The sequence below is a fragment of the Myxine glutinosa genome, chromosome 8 (assembly GCF_964187855.1).
Source record: "Myxine glutinosa chromosome 8, kmMyxGlut1.1, whole genome shotgun sequence".
Lineage (NCBI taxonomy): Eukaryota > Metazoa > Chordata > Myxini > Myxiniformes > Myxinidae > Myxine > Myxine glutinosa.
Window position 1 is genome coordinate 1,374,922 of NC_136268.1, and position 12,372 is coordinate 1,387,293.

Genomic DNA, 12,372 nt, shown 5'->3' on the forward strand with positions numbered 1-12,372 from the left:
ATAATTAATCCTTCCCGTCATCTCTCCAGCTTATGGCGAAGAAGGAAGAATCTCTTGGCGTTGAGTCGCCATCCAAAATGCCTCAAAAATAGCATGGAATGCAAAAAGCAGAGAGGACTCGGTTGTTGGCGTCGTGGTTGTTTGGCCAAACAAACGAAATCCACTTGGTCTTGTCGAAAATCCACTTGGTCCACTTGGTCGAAAATTGGTCCACAAATCTTGGTCCACAAATCCAAGGAAAAACACTTGGTTGAAATCCACACTTCACCTAATGGTCTTGGTGGTGAAGAACAAAAGTCACTATTATACATTGACGTGTTTCGTGACTCATTCATAAAATGAGTTATAGTTACTCCCATTCATAAACCTTAAGAGTCATTTACTGTTACTCCCGCCGTGTACCCGTGCTCCTGTGAATCTCTTCAATTTGACATTCAGAGCACTGCGCAGAAATCACATCGCGTCCACACTCGCTCACCAGCCATTGGGATGCTATATTTTAATTAAACAGTCGGGATCCCCTTGTCCGCACCGGTTCTCAGTCGACTGTCGGTTGCTGGCCGAGTCTTGCAAGGAAAAGTGCGCGAGAGCTCCTAATTGTGTCATCAGCCAAGCTCTCCGTGTGTGTATTCTTCTGTATCCCACACACCAATTGTCTCTCTGAAAGGACTCCACTGATTGCCTAATGATGTTCACACACTTCCTTTCTTATCACTATCAGCAAAATGTAAAAAAAGATTAACGAGTCACTACAAGTATTTATAAATGGAAAACCAAGGCGTTCAAGGTCATTGGAGTCTCCCACGCTGTAGCTGAGTCAATGGATTTGTCACTTCACCATCACAGACAAGTCGGTGGTCTCACTGCCTTCTACCGCCTCCTTTTTTTTCTTTTCTTTTTTATACAAGATTGAGGCTCATGTAAGAGCGAACATTAATCACAAAAAGACAAACTGACACATAAAACATATGATAAAGGGAGCGGGAGACAAGATGGGGGGAGGGGGGGGGAGAGGGAAGCACACAAGTACAACATTTGAGATCAGGGACATCGGGAGATATGTGGGAGGGAGAGGGCTTGGGGGGAGGGAAAGGCTACCACGGGAAAGGGGGGGGGGGAGGAGGTATAAAACACATGGACACTGCTAGGACTTCTGGGAAAGAAGTCAGAATTTCAGAAAAGTGGATCTGGGGTGAATTAACGGGAGTAAAAAGATCAAGGTTTTGGATGGGGGAAGATAAGAGGTGGTGGTGAACAGCTGTTTTAAAGACCTGGAGGAAGGAGAGGGATTGAAGAGAGTGAGGGAGTTTGTTGCAGAGGCGGGAGAAAAGAGGAATGAAAGAGTGAAGGTGAGCAGAAAGTCTTGATTTTGGCAGTTTAAATTTTTATATTTTGTCAGTTGAGTTCTGATCTTGGGGGTGGGGGACATGGGCATGAGGATGAGAGGGTATGAGACTGTGTATGAGAGTAATGGGTAGTGGGTATGAGATGGGTATGATTACCATGGGTATGAGATGATTAATTAGGATTAATTAAGAGGTATGATTAATTACCATGGGTATGAGAGGAGCCATCCAGGTAATGCTGAAGAATATCTTTAAAAATAATGGAAGTATCAGTTTTGTATTACGCATACAAGAGGAGTTATAAGCATTAAACAAAGGCCTAGGTTAAACTTGAAGCACCATTGTAGAGCATGTGGGTGTTTCACAGGCATCATGGGGGGAAATGACCTATGGCTGCTTCCTGAGAATGTTAAACTAAAGGTCCAAACTATCCCACAGGAGCAGTTTTTTGGCGTTCATTTTATCTCGTCGCACGAGTTTGTGGCGAGTCCTTACGTCCTCTCTCTGCTGCTCTTCCTGGCGCTGATACTGCAGAGGACCTTTCTGCAGGCTTCCTACTACGTGGCCATCGAGACCGGAATTAACTTGAGAGGAGCCATCCAGGTAAAGATTGTTCTTTTCTCAATTCACCTGTGTGTCCTTGCACTCCCCCCACTACTCGTCCTCTCCCAACACCACCTTTTGCTCTTCCTTATCCCACTTTCACCTTCCATCAGTAGTTGTGTTCCCCTCCTCTCTCTCTCTGTCCTCTCTTTTCTTAACCAGAAAGGCCTTGTGTGCTTACAGACCACAATCTACAATAAGATACTACAATTGTCCACGTCTAATATGTCAATGGGAGAAATGACCGTTGGCCAGATCTGCAACCTTGTGGCCATAGATACAAACCAACTCATGTGGTTTTTCTTCCTCTGCCCAAACCTTTGGGCAATGCCTGTCCAGGTAAGGCCCTGGTTTATTTTAGCTATTTTGGTTGGACTAACCACATACCTAAGGAAGAAACTAGATGGTATTCATAGAATACTTACCCTGCGCAGTCAACTTATTGCGAGCCAACTCTTCTGTTTTTGAACATTTATTTTTTCTTTGATCCAATATGGCTGCCAGACCACGTGAGCGACGACATCATACATTTATATTCTCTAATATAATTGTTGCATAGATCACGCTTAATACATTTCAAACTGATCAGACTAAGTGTTGTCCCTGTCGAATTATGACATCATAATTATGGCACCAATGACGTCATCGTTAACCACACCTATTCCCCATATGGAGTTCTTGACGATGATGTTTAAATTTTTTCCGTGCAGCGGTTTTGGAGATATAGAGGTGCAACATTTTTCATTTTTTCCAAGATGGCGCCTGTTCCACATGACCTATGACGTCATGATTATCATTAAAATATTTTACACAAGGAGGCGTTCTTATGGTGAAAATTTCATGTCAATCGGACCAATGGTTGCCGAGAAAATGATTTTTTTAAATGCAGACACGTATGGCACACGGCACATGTACGCATCGAATGCTTAACCCCCGCTTTTCGCTTTGCGAGCGCAGGGTAATAAAAGAGAGATGTCTGCAAAATAGTTAGAAAAACAAGACCTCGAGTCTAAAAGTGGCCTAGCCGGTCTTGTTTGATACTGTAGTTGAAGAGGATAGTATGACCTGGGTGGAGATACCAGTTAGCAAATAATGTAAGTATTAAATTACTTTGAAGTACTCTAAGTCTCTAAGCTGTCTGTCGCCATGGAAACGAAGAGATTACATTGAGACGGTGGTTGGTTTATTATCCTCGCCAGAGGAGAGGGTATTGCATTTGAGTCCGTTTGTTTGTCTGTCTGTCTGAATAAAAGACATTATTCAGACATTTCTGAATAAATGTCTGTTTGTACTTGTTTGTCTGTCTGAATAAAATATGTTAACGATGATGTCATAGGTGCCTCCATTATGACGTCATAATTCGACGAGTACAAAACTTCATCCAATCAAGATGAAATTTATTGAGCGTAATCTATGGATAAATTGGTGGAGAAAAAAAATAATGATGACGTCATTGGTTACGTGGTTCGGCCGCCATATTTGTTTTAACACAAAAGCCTTAAAAACCACCAAAAACACGTCCTAGCGACGGTCTGCAATCTCTGATTGCTCGTTCTTGTTCTATATGTTTCGAGTCAACATTGAACCAACCATACACCGCTTCAATCTAGTAACTTTTCAGTCACGACAAAGGGATTGCAGTGTTACGATTATATTTACTAAATTATTGTTATTATTGTTATTACGAAAACGATACTACTGTATTAAGAAACCTGGGCTAATTTGCCCGAAGCGGCCTGAAGGTGAGGAATGAAATATGAAGGCATGGAGCATAAGGCCTTTACGTACTGTGTCGTTCAAAGACCATAACGCTGATGCTTTCGATATTTGATGATCATTTTAACAATCGGTTTGTTTGTGTTTCACACTGAATGAAAAACGTAAAGGTAGAGCATGGTGATTGTGATATATGACAGGTTCAACGATATGTCCGGCCTTAAGGCATAGGAATCAAAATGGCGGTGTGTGGAGTCAGCCGCCTTACCGCCGTAATTACATCACATCACCCCTGTCATGTGACCAGATCCTCACCTCTGATTGGTGTACGTTTGAGGGGACATACATACGGACAGACAAACACTGTTCTAGACAGCTATGCCCTATGGGCTATGCCATAAAAATTGTATACAATGTTGAGGCTTGTGGAGGAGCAAGAACACAAAACAGACCAGGATGTAACGGAACAAAAAAGAAAAGTAGAAAGAGAAGAGGAAGGGGACACACTAACAGCAGGCATTAGGGACAAAATAGAGGACTTGGAGAAACAAGGGACGTAGGGAATAATGAGAGCACGGGGAAGCCACAGCTGCAAAAGTGGAAGGGAAAACTGAAAACTGGAAAAGAGGTGGGCTTCGAGAGGGTTAATGGGGTAGGGGGTTATAGAATATCAAGGTTGTAAATAGGGAACAGCCTGAGATGGTGGCAAACAGCCATCTTGATTTAAGCCCTGAGGGGAAGAATGAGATTGAAAAGACTGAGGAATATGGTTCCATGAGGGGGATGAGAGGGGGGGGGAAGAGGAGTCAATGAATGGAGGTGAGCAGTGATTCTGGATTTGGGAGTTTCACAAGAAGGGGTTTACTAGAAGACCATGTGCACCCACGGGGGAATGGAATGGGGGAGATGGAACACAGAGATGGCAAAGGGTGCAAGACCAGAAAGGAGGCAGTAGAAGACAAAGAGAACACCCACCTGTCTGCGATGTGAAAGTTATGGGCCAAGAGAAGACAGAACGGCCACTCAGATTCCATTGATTTTGTGGATCTTGATTTCCATGGCATCAATCTGGGCTAGGTATGTGGCAGGGGCACCAGCCCAAAGGGAAGAGTAGTACTCCATAAAGCTGCTGTTGAAGGCCTTGTAGGCAGATTAAAGTTCAGATGTGCCAAGGAAGGACTTTGCACTATGGACGATGCGAAGTCGTCCACTGGCTTTGGAGGCCTACTTTGATGTGTGGCTAGCCCAAGAAAGATCATAGCTGATTGTGAGGCCCAAACCTTTGAGTGACTGAACTTCTTGAAGAGCATTGTTCAGAAAGTAGATGGTAGGGTTCACCAGGCGATCTTTTCGCAGAGACAGAGTGAGAGTGTGAGACTTTTCAGGATTGAAAGACCGATTTGAAGTGTTGGACCAGCTCGTGATTCTAGCAAGGTATGAAGAGAGGGAAAAGGCTGCTGCCTGCCTATCTGAAGGATGAGGGATTTCATGGCAGTGGCGGGAGTCATCAGCAAAGAGATAAAGATGATTTTCCAGAGTCAAACAAACATAGAGCTATGTGACCCTTCTCAAATGCTAGCAGCAATATGAGCAGGATCCCATGGTGGGCTCGGGATGATGGAGGTATTTCTAGTATAAAGTCACAGATCAAGGATAAGTACATAGGGAAGATTGGAGAAAAAAAACGGTATTTGGCAATAAGGTGAATGGGTGTTTCGACATTTCCATTTCTCAGAAACCTCTTCCTAACCACCATGTCCCTCTTGTCTGCTGTGGCAGAACAGTTAGTTATCTGCATCAATCTATTAACTTCTCAACACTTACCCTTGGTTAAACTGTCCTCACTTGGTTGCCTGGCCACCACCCCCACGAGGCAGGTCTGCCAATTGTGGGAGTACAAAGTTCTCCAATATATCCAGGTAAATGGCAGAGTTAATGGCTTCAGCAAAGAAGAACGGCCCAATGACTCAGTTAGGGTCACGCAGTTCGGTATTAGGCCACACCACTCGACTGGCTTGAGTGCCTGCACCAGCTGAATGGCAGGAATTCGGAATGGACTTGTGGGGACTGCTCTTGAACGACTACCAAACGTGTTCAACATTCAACATATGACAGATGACAGATGGCGAACGCGGTCAACATCCTGACCATTTGTGCTTGGCCGGCCTGCCCCCTTCCCCTGCATGATGATACCCGTCTCTACAAACTTTTTGTGCCACTCACAAATCGTTTTTCTCGAAGGTGTCTGCCTTCCAAAGGTCATCCTGAAGCTTGATTGAACCTGTGTAGCTGATTTGGTCTCTATACCGTTGAATGATTAAGGCAAATACCTAACAGACACAGAGTACAGATAATGCTGACCTGGCTGGTTGAATGGACCTTGGACATGGTTTAATCTTGCGGGACCATCACTTGGAGAGTTTTGAGATGTCAAAGTGTACTGTTGTACGAGTTTAATTAATGATTAAGATCTTTCATTTGTCTTTGCTGTCAAAGCCTTCAATGCCACAACAGACATGCTGCATCCACCTGTGTTCTGTTACACACCCTGGACTTCCGGCTTCAGGAGGTGTCTTCCTTATTGGGACAAACTAGACCCCATAGATTTAAAATACTATTATGTCGGTTGGGTAGGGCATATATAGATCCAGGTAGATCTGCGTAGGTAGGTGCTTCGTCTGTTGGGATAGGGAATCTCAATGTAATAAGTTCTGTAGCCCGAATGTTGGATTAAGTGTGTACATGTGATCATACGAGGATGATCGGGTGATAGGTAGAATAGGGATTAGGCTAACTCCCCGGTATGTCAAACCTCTGTGATTTATCCGTTGTCCCTTATGGCAAGACATCACATACATTAGTTAGCCCCATTAGCGCACGCATTAATTAAGTCCCCCCACCGACACAAGACGATAAAACTGACCGGAAGAGCAGACAGCAAGCGGCCGCGCAGTGGTACACCATGGCGATCAGACATCGACCTGGCAGGGTGAGAGCCACGCCCAGAAGGACTCTCGATTGGCAGGGGGGAAGGGTGAGTAAGAGCAGGTCGCTGATTGGAGAGTATGGAAGGACGTGTGATTGGTCAGGGAAGGGGCAGAAAGCTTCCACATGATTGGTGGATGGAGTGACACACTGATTGGCCACTGACCGATGGCATGACACGAAGGGCAAAAAGCGCTTGGCCAATGAGAGGACACCAACGCGATCGGAAGATTTGAGAGGTCAAGGGGTGCCGTGCTGGTTGGAGGGGAGGAGGGCTGACGTCACGTCACATTTTCTCTCTTCCCTTTGCCCTCTTGCTTGTGGACTGTCCCTTTGCGCTGGACCTTCTCTTGTGTTGGACCTCACCTGGTTGGACCCTCGCTCATTGGATGTTGGAAGGACGTTGGCGCACTGACGATTCTCTTACCCGGCATTCACGCACAGACCTCGCGAACAATCGCGCGGGAACACGAGGCTTGGCGTGCAGCAGCATTCGTGGCCCTGGTGGAGCGTGAACGGGGGCGGAATGAGGCCTACTTCCTGCTGACCGGTGCTGCGTCAGATGACGCGCTCGAGCCAGACGATCCTTTCAGACTGAGATAAGCTCGCATTCACAAACACATAAACGAAAAATAAACGAAACGTTTATTTTCATATTCTTCCCTGTGTTTGTATTCGAAGTGAGGTGTGCGGGTTCCCGATTTAGGAGCCTTAGTTATTTATCGTCACGTCCATTGTTCTCAGGAGGTGTGGGAAGTGGGGGGGAGGGGGGGGGGAGAGGTATAAAACACATGGACACTGCTAGGACTTCCAGGAAAGAAGTCGGTATTTCAGAAAAGTGGATCTGGGGTGAATTAACAGGAGTAGAAAAGATCAAGGTTTTGGATGGGGGAAGATGAGAGATGGTGGTGAACAGCTGCTTTGAAGACCTAGAGGGAGGAGTGGGATTGAAGGGAGTGGGGAAGTTTGTTCCAGAGGCCGGAGTAAAGAGGAATGAAGAAGTGAAGGTGAGCAGAGAGTCTTGATTTTGGCAGTTTAACCATAAGAGGGTTGCAGGCAGATCTTGTGTGACCTGTAGAGGAGTATTTGGGGGACAGAGCACAGAGAGAGCTGGGGGGGGGGGGGGGGGCTAGGCCGGAGAGAAGTCGGACGAAAGACGACTAGAGCCAAAGAAAGAAAGACTAGAGTGAAAGAAAGACTCGAGCCAGAGAGGAGACGAATGAATACGAAAGAAAACAAAAGAATAATCAGTGACTGTAATTGTTCCTGTTGTTTCTCCTGCAGATCATCATGGGTGTGATTTTGCTTTACTGTCAGCTTGGGGAGAGCGCACTCATTGGAGCCACGGTCATTGCGGTACTGGCGCCGGCACAGTACCTCATAGCTACCAAGCTCGCCGAGGTGCAGAAGTGCACCCTGGTGGGTATACAATGTCCATAATGGTCTGGCATAGCACCACATTCTTTACCTGTTGCATCACATGCATGTGTTGTGGGTACTCTGCACAGGAACACTCAAATGAACGCTTTATGAAGACCAGTGAGATGCTCAAAGGCATAAAACTGCTGAAACTCTATGCCTGGGAGAACATCTTCTGCGCAAACATTGAGAAAATGAGGAACGAGGAGCTGAAGAGCCTAAAGACCTTTGCGTTATACACAGCCCTCTCAAGTACGGCATGTCGACCTGCACTGATGCTCACACTTTCAAATAATTCAATTATTTTGCTTTTTGGCCAAACTTACAATAAATTGTGCATACATTGTGAAGATCACACAGCAGGGCCAACATGGCCTAGCTAATGACCCCGATGGACACCCTCACTACGGAAGTGCAAACACCACCGACAAGCTAGTCATGCTTCGGGGCAGCGGCTGTTGGGTCAACATCACCGTCTCCACCATTTCCTGCTTTTTCTTCTGATACCTTTGAACTGCTCTTTATCATTATATCTGTTCATTAACAATAACATGATCTGTTCTGTCCCTAAAACATATAGGAAGGGGGCGTCATAGTTTCTATAAAGTTCCTGTCCCTGTGAAATTAAAATTCTATATTATTCAAGTTATATCCCTAAAATGATCAATCTAATTTCCATTGACTTGTGGCGCCACCACAGCAATTATGGATGAGGTCCAATGTTAATCATCCGTTGTGCTGAGCCGAAGCACACTCTTCGTGAAATATCTGATCTCGATCTCGGCGCAGTCATTTGTAACGTTGATTGCTCGAATCTTAGCCGCTGATTTTTTTAATTTTTGTTTATAACATCGAGACTCATGTAAGAGCTAAAATTAATCACAAAAAGAGAAACTGACACATAAAAACATAAGATAAAGGGAGCGGAAGACAAGATGGGGAGAGAGATGGAAGCACACAAGTACAACATTTGAGAGCAGGGACATCGGGAGATCTGTGGGAGGGAGAGGGCTTGGGGGGATGAGGCATGGGAATGAGGGTGTGGGGTGGGAGAGGTATAAAACACATGGACGCTGATAGGACTTCCAGGAAAGAAGTCGGAATTTCCAAAAAAGTGGATCTCGGGTGAATTAACGGGGGTAGAAAAGATCAAGGTTTTGGATGGGGGAAGATAAGAGATGGTGGTGAACAGCTGTTTTAAAGACCTGGGGGGAGGAGTGGGATTGAAGAGAGTGAGGGAGTTTGTTCCAGAGGCGGGAGTAAAGAGGAATGAAGGAGTGAAGGTGAGCAGAGAGTCTTGATTTTGGCAGTTTAACCAGAAGAGGGTTACTGGCAGATCTTGTGCGACCTGTAGGAATATTTGGGGGACAGAGCACAGAGAGAGCTGGGGGGGGGGGGGGGGGCTAGACCGGAGAGGAGTCAGTAGAAGACGGAAAGACCACCTACCTGCCTGAGGTGAGTGAGTGAAAGGCCCTCAGAATCAACTTCATCGCGGGACATTCCAATGATTCTGAAAGCTTTGGTATCAACAGCGTGAAGCCGAGCTAGGTTTGAGGCAGGAGCACCGGCCCAGAGGGGGGAACAGTATTCCATTGAGCTGCGGATGAAAGCCTTGTATGTGGTGAGGAGCTCAGGTGTGCCAAGGAAGGACTTTGCACGACGGATGATGCGCAGGTGGTGACTGGCTTTGGAGGCCAGATTGGAAATGTGTTTTTCTCAGGAAAGATCATGGCAGATCGTGAGACCGAAAAGCTTGAGTGAATGCACAGTACACAGAGGAGGTCGGCCAGTCACTCACTCACTCTGATCTGGATAAATGCTGGGTCAAGCTGGAACAGCTCGAACAGAAACCACGAATCAGGTTCCGTCAAGTCCACCAGAGTCGACGACAGCGCGACTGATGCCGGGAACTTTGGCTTGCCAATCTGGTGCTGAACTGCTCTTGAAGAGCCAGGAGAGCATTGTCTGGACTGAGTTCGCACGTGTCGAAGGCAAAAATCACCCCGCACTTGCGGCGGAAGTAGGTCGCTGAACAGTGTAAAAAAGGGACCAGCTCGGCGGTGAGGAACCAGAAATAGCGCAAGAAGACACGGATTGCACTCCTGCCAACCTGTCGACCAACCTCACATTTGGACAAAGTGGCCCATCAGTGGGGGTACCTGATTTTCCCGATCCTGGTAGGGGGTCTAAACAAAACCGAAAAACTGAAATATTTTACAGAAATGCTAAATGGGGCTAGTGTAACAAACAAAAAGTTTGACGAGATGTATATAAGAATATTTTTCAAAGATGGGACGTTTGACGCACCCTAATTGGATATGTATATACTAGTAATGAGCCTGTCAAAAATGACGAGTTGGAACAGTTTACTCGACGGTGCAGACTCGTGAGCGTGCCAAAGTCTGAAGCCTCGGCCTAGTGTCAGCTGTGCTAATATCTTTTTTTATTTATTAGACACCTTATGGACGTAAATGAACACTCGTTTTACTCTGCGCATGTTGCACATCATGTACAGTGAATTTCATGTCCCTGCGCATTGTATGTACTAGCAACGGTACCTGGCCTACGGGTGGGGCTTCAATTGGGAGGCCCAAATAAAAAGGCAAAATATTAGAAATTGAAGGCTTTTTTTAATTTTAAACGATTCATATAAACATCCGTTAAATCATATCACATGCAAATCATCAAAATCTAAACAGTATTTGTAGAATTTCAATAAAAGCCACATCACTTCATATCGGTAAATATTATTCCATCGTGTTTGGAAAAACTGGAAAATTGGAAAAATTGTAAATTGGAAAATTGGGAAAACAATATAGGGTATTTTACTCCAAGAGGTCCCAGGATTATCCACCCAAAATTTCGTTGCGATTGGTTCAGCCGTTTTTGGGGTACCTGGGAACGGACGGACAGACAGACATTCAGACATTTGGTGAATTATAGTAAAATTGTTATTTTCCAACCTGGTCTGGTTGGCACGGTATATACAAACACATATACAGATGTTTATAAATATATTTTTTTCAAACATGATTTTATCAATAACTTATCACATGACATAAAATTGATTGTCATTTGTGGGATAATGACAATCGTCATCATGTGCTTATTTTCAGAATGAACAGCTTGTAATTTTGTAATTATAAGCAGACTTTCAGCAATTACATTTCTAAAATTACAAATGGAAGCTTTTGAGACCATGCCAAGCATCCCACTTTCATCGCTCATGAATGTCTCTTGGCAGCTTCCTGGGATCGGGTAATTTGTCACAGGCCAACACCACGCAAGTACCACGTGATAAACACCTCCCAGCCATGGGAATTGGTTCCTCAACAAGAGATGGCTTGTGGAAATTTGGAAAATATGTGATTTTGGAAACGGTATAAGAACAATTTACTCACGCAAACTATAAAATATAGCAAAATGTAAAAACTAGGCAATGTTTGTGATCGATTAAAGCAAAATATACATTACCTGGAAGTTTTAATTGATGATGAATTTTATACCCGGGTTTTATTACACAGAGGTGTTTTACTAATTGCCAGGAGGAACTCGACATTATGGAGGAGGCCCTTGGCTGGAACATGAAGCTTGCCGTCCTGTGTGTGTTCAAATGTAATGTTGTGTTTACCAACAAAATGGCTACCCTTCTTCATGTAGCTTACCTTCAGAAAAGCAGTCTGGTTGACATTGCAGTCACCTCTCCTGGCGCTGGGCTGGCTGAAGCATCACTAGATCACCATAGCAGCACATGTGACACAAATGCGAGCTTATTTTGAGGAATACTGCAGAGATATATTTAGACAAATCAGCATTATGATGAATACAATTACGACGCTGATCAATTTGACACTTGAGAGTTCAACAGGTGAGTTTCGAAGAGGCTTGTATAGGTCATCGCAGAAGCAATTTACTACGAGCAGAGTGCGTTTTGTGATGGCATCGCAGACACATTTTATAGACCTGTCCTTGTTACTTCTGCTAAGCTGTGTTGCACAAGGACATAATAGCCCTTCACTTTGACAACTGAACAAGAGCAATCTTCATGTGAGGCCAAAAACACCATTGCACTCACTTCCTAACACTGCAACTAAAGATCACTTTTGCCCTACCTGTCTTTCTCAATAATGTAGCCCTTACATCTGTTCGTTTTGCTTGTATGTCTAACACTCATGATTTTTCTCTCTCCCTTCCTCTCTCTAACATTTGTCCCTGTTTTTAGTATTCCTGAATGCAGCTATTCCCATCGCGGCTGTTTTGACTGTAAGTATTTATTTACAGCTCATGAAACATTCCTTTGTGG

The 12,372-nt window shown here is 44.8% G+C and overlaps 1 protein-coding gene across 1 annotated transcript in view; it reads left to right on the forward strand.

Moving 5' to 3' along the window:
• Positions 1-12,372, forward strand: part of LOC137433081 (ATP-binding cassette sub-family C member 9) — a 221,312-nt gene that overhangs the window by 102,595 nt on the left and 106,345 nt on the right. The window contains exons 8-12 of the mRNA XM_078782848.1: positions 1,785-1,949; positions 2,133-2,288; positions 7,935-8,069; positions 8,159-8,321; positions 12,292-12,332. Coding sequence (XP_078638974.1) covers positions 1,785-1,949; positions 2,133-2,288; positions 7,935-8,069; positions 8,159-8,321; positions 12,292-12,332 — 660 coding nt within the window. The remainder of the gene's footprint in view (positions 1-1,784; positions 1,950-2,132; positions 2,289-7,934; positions 8,070-8,158; positions 8,322-12,291; positions 12,333-12,372) is intronic.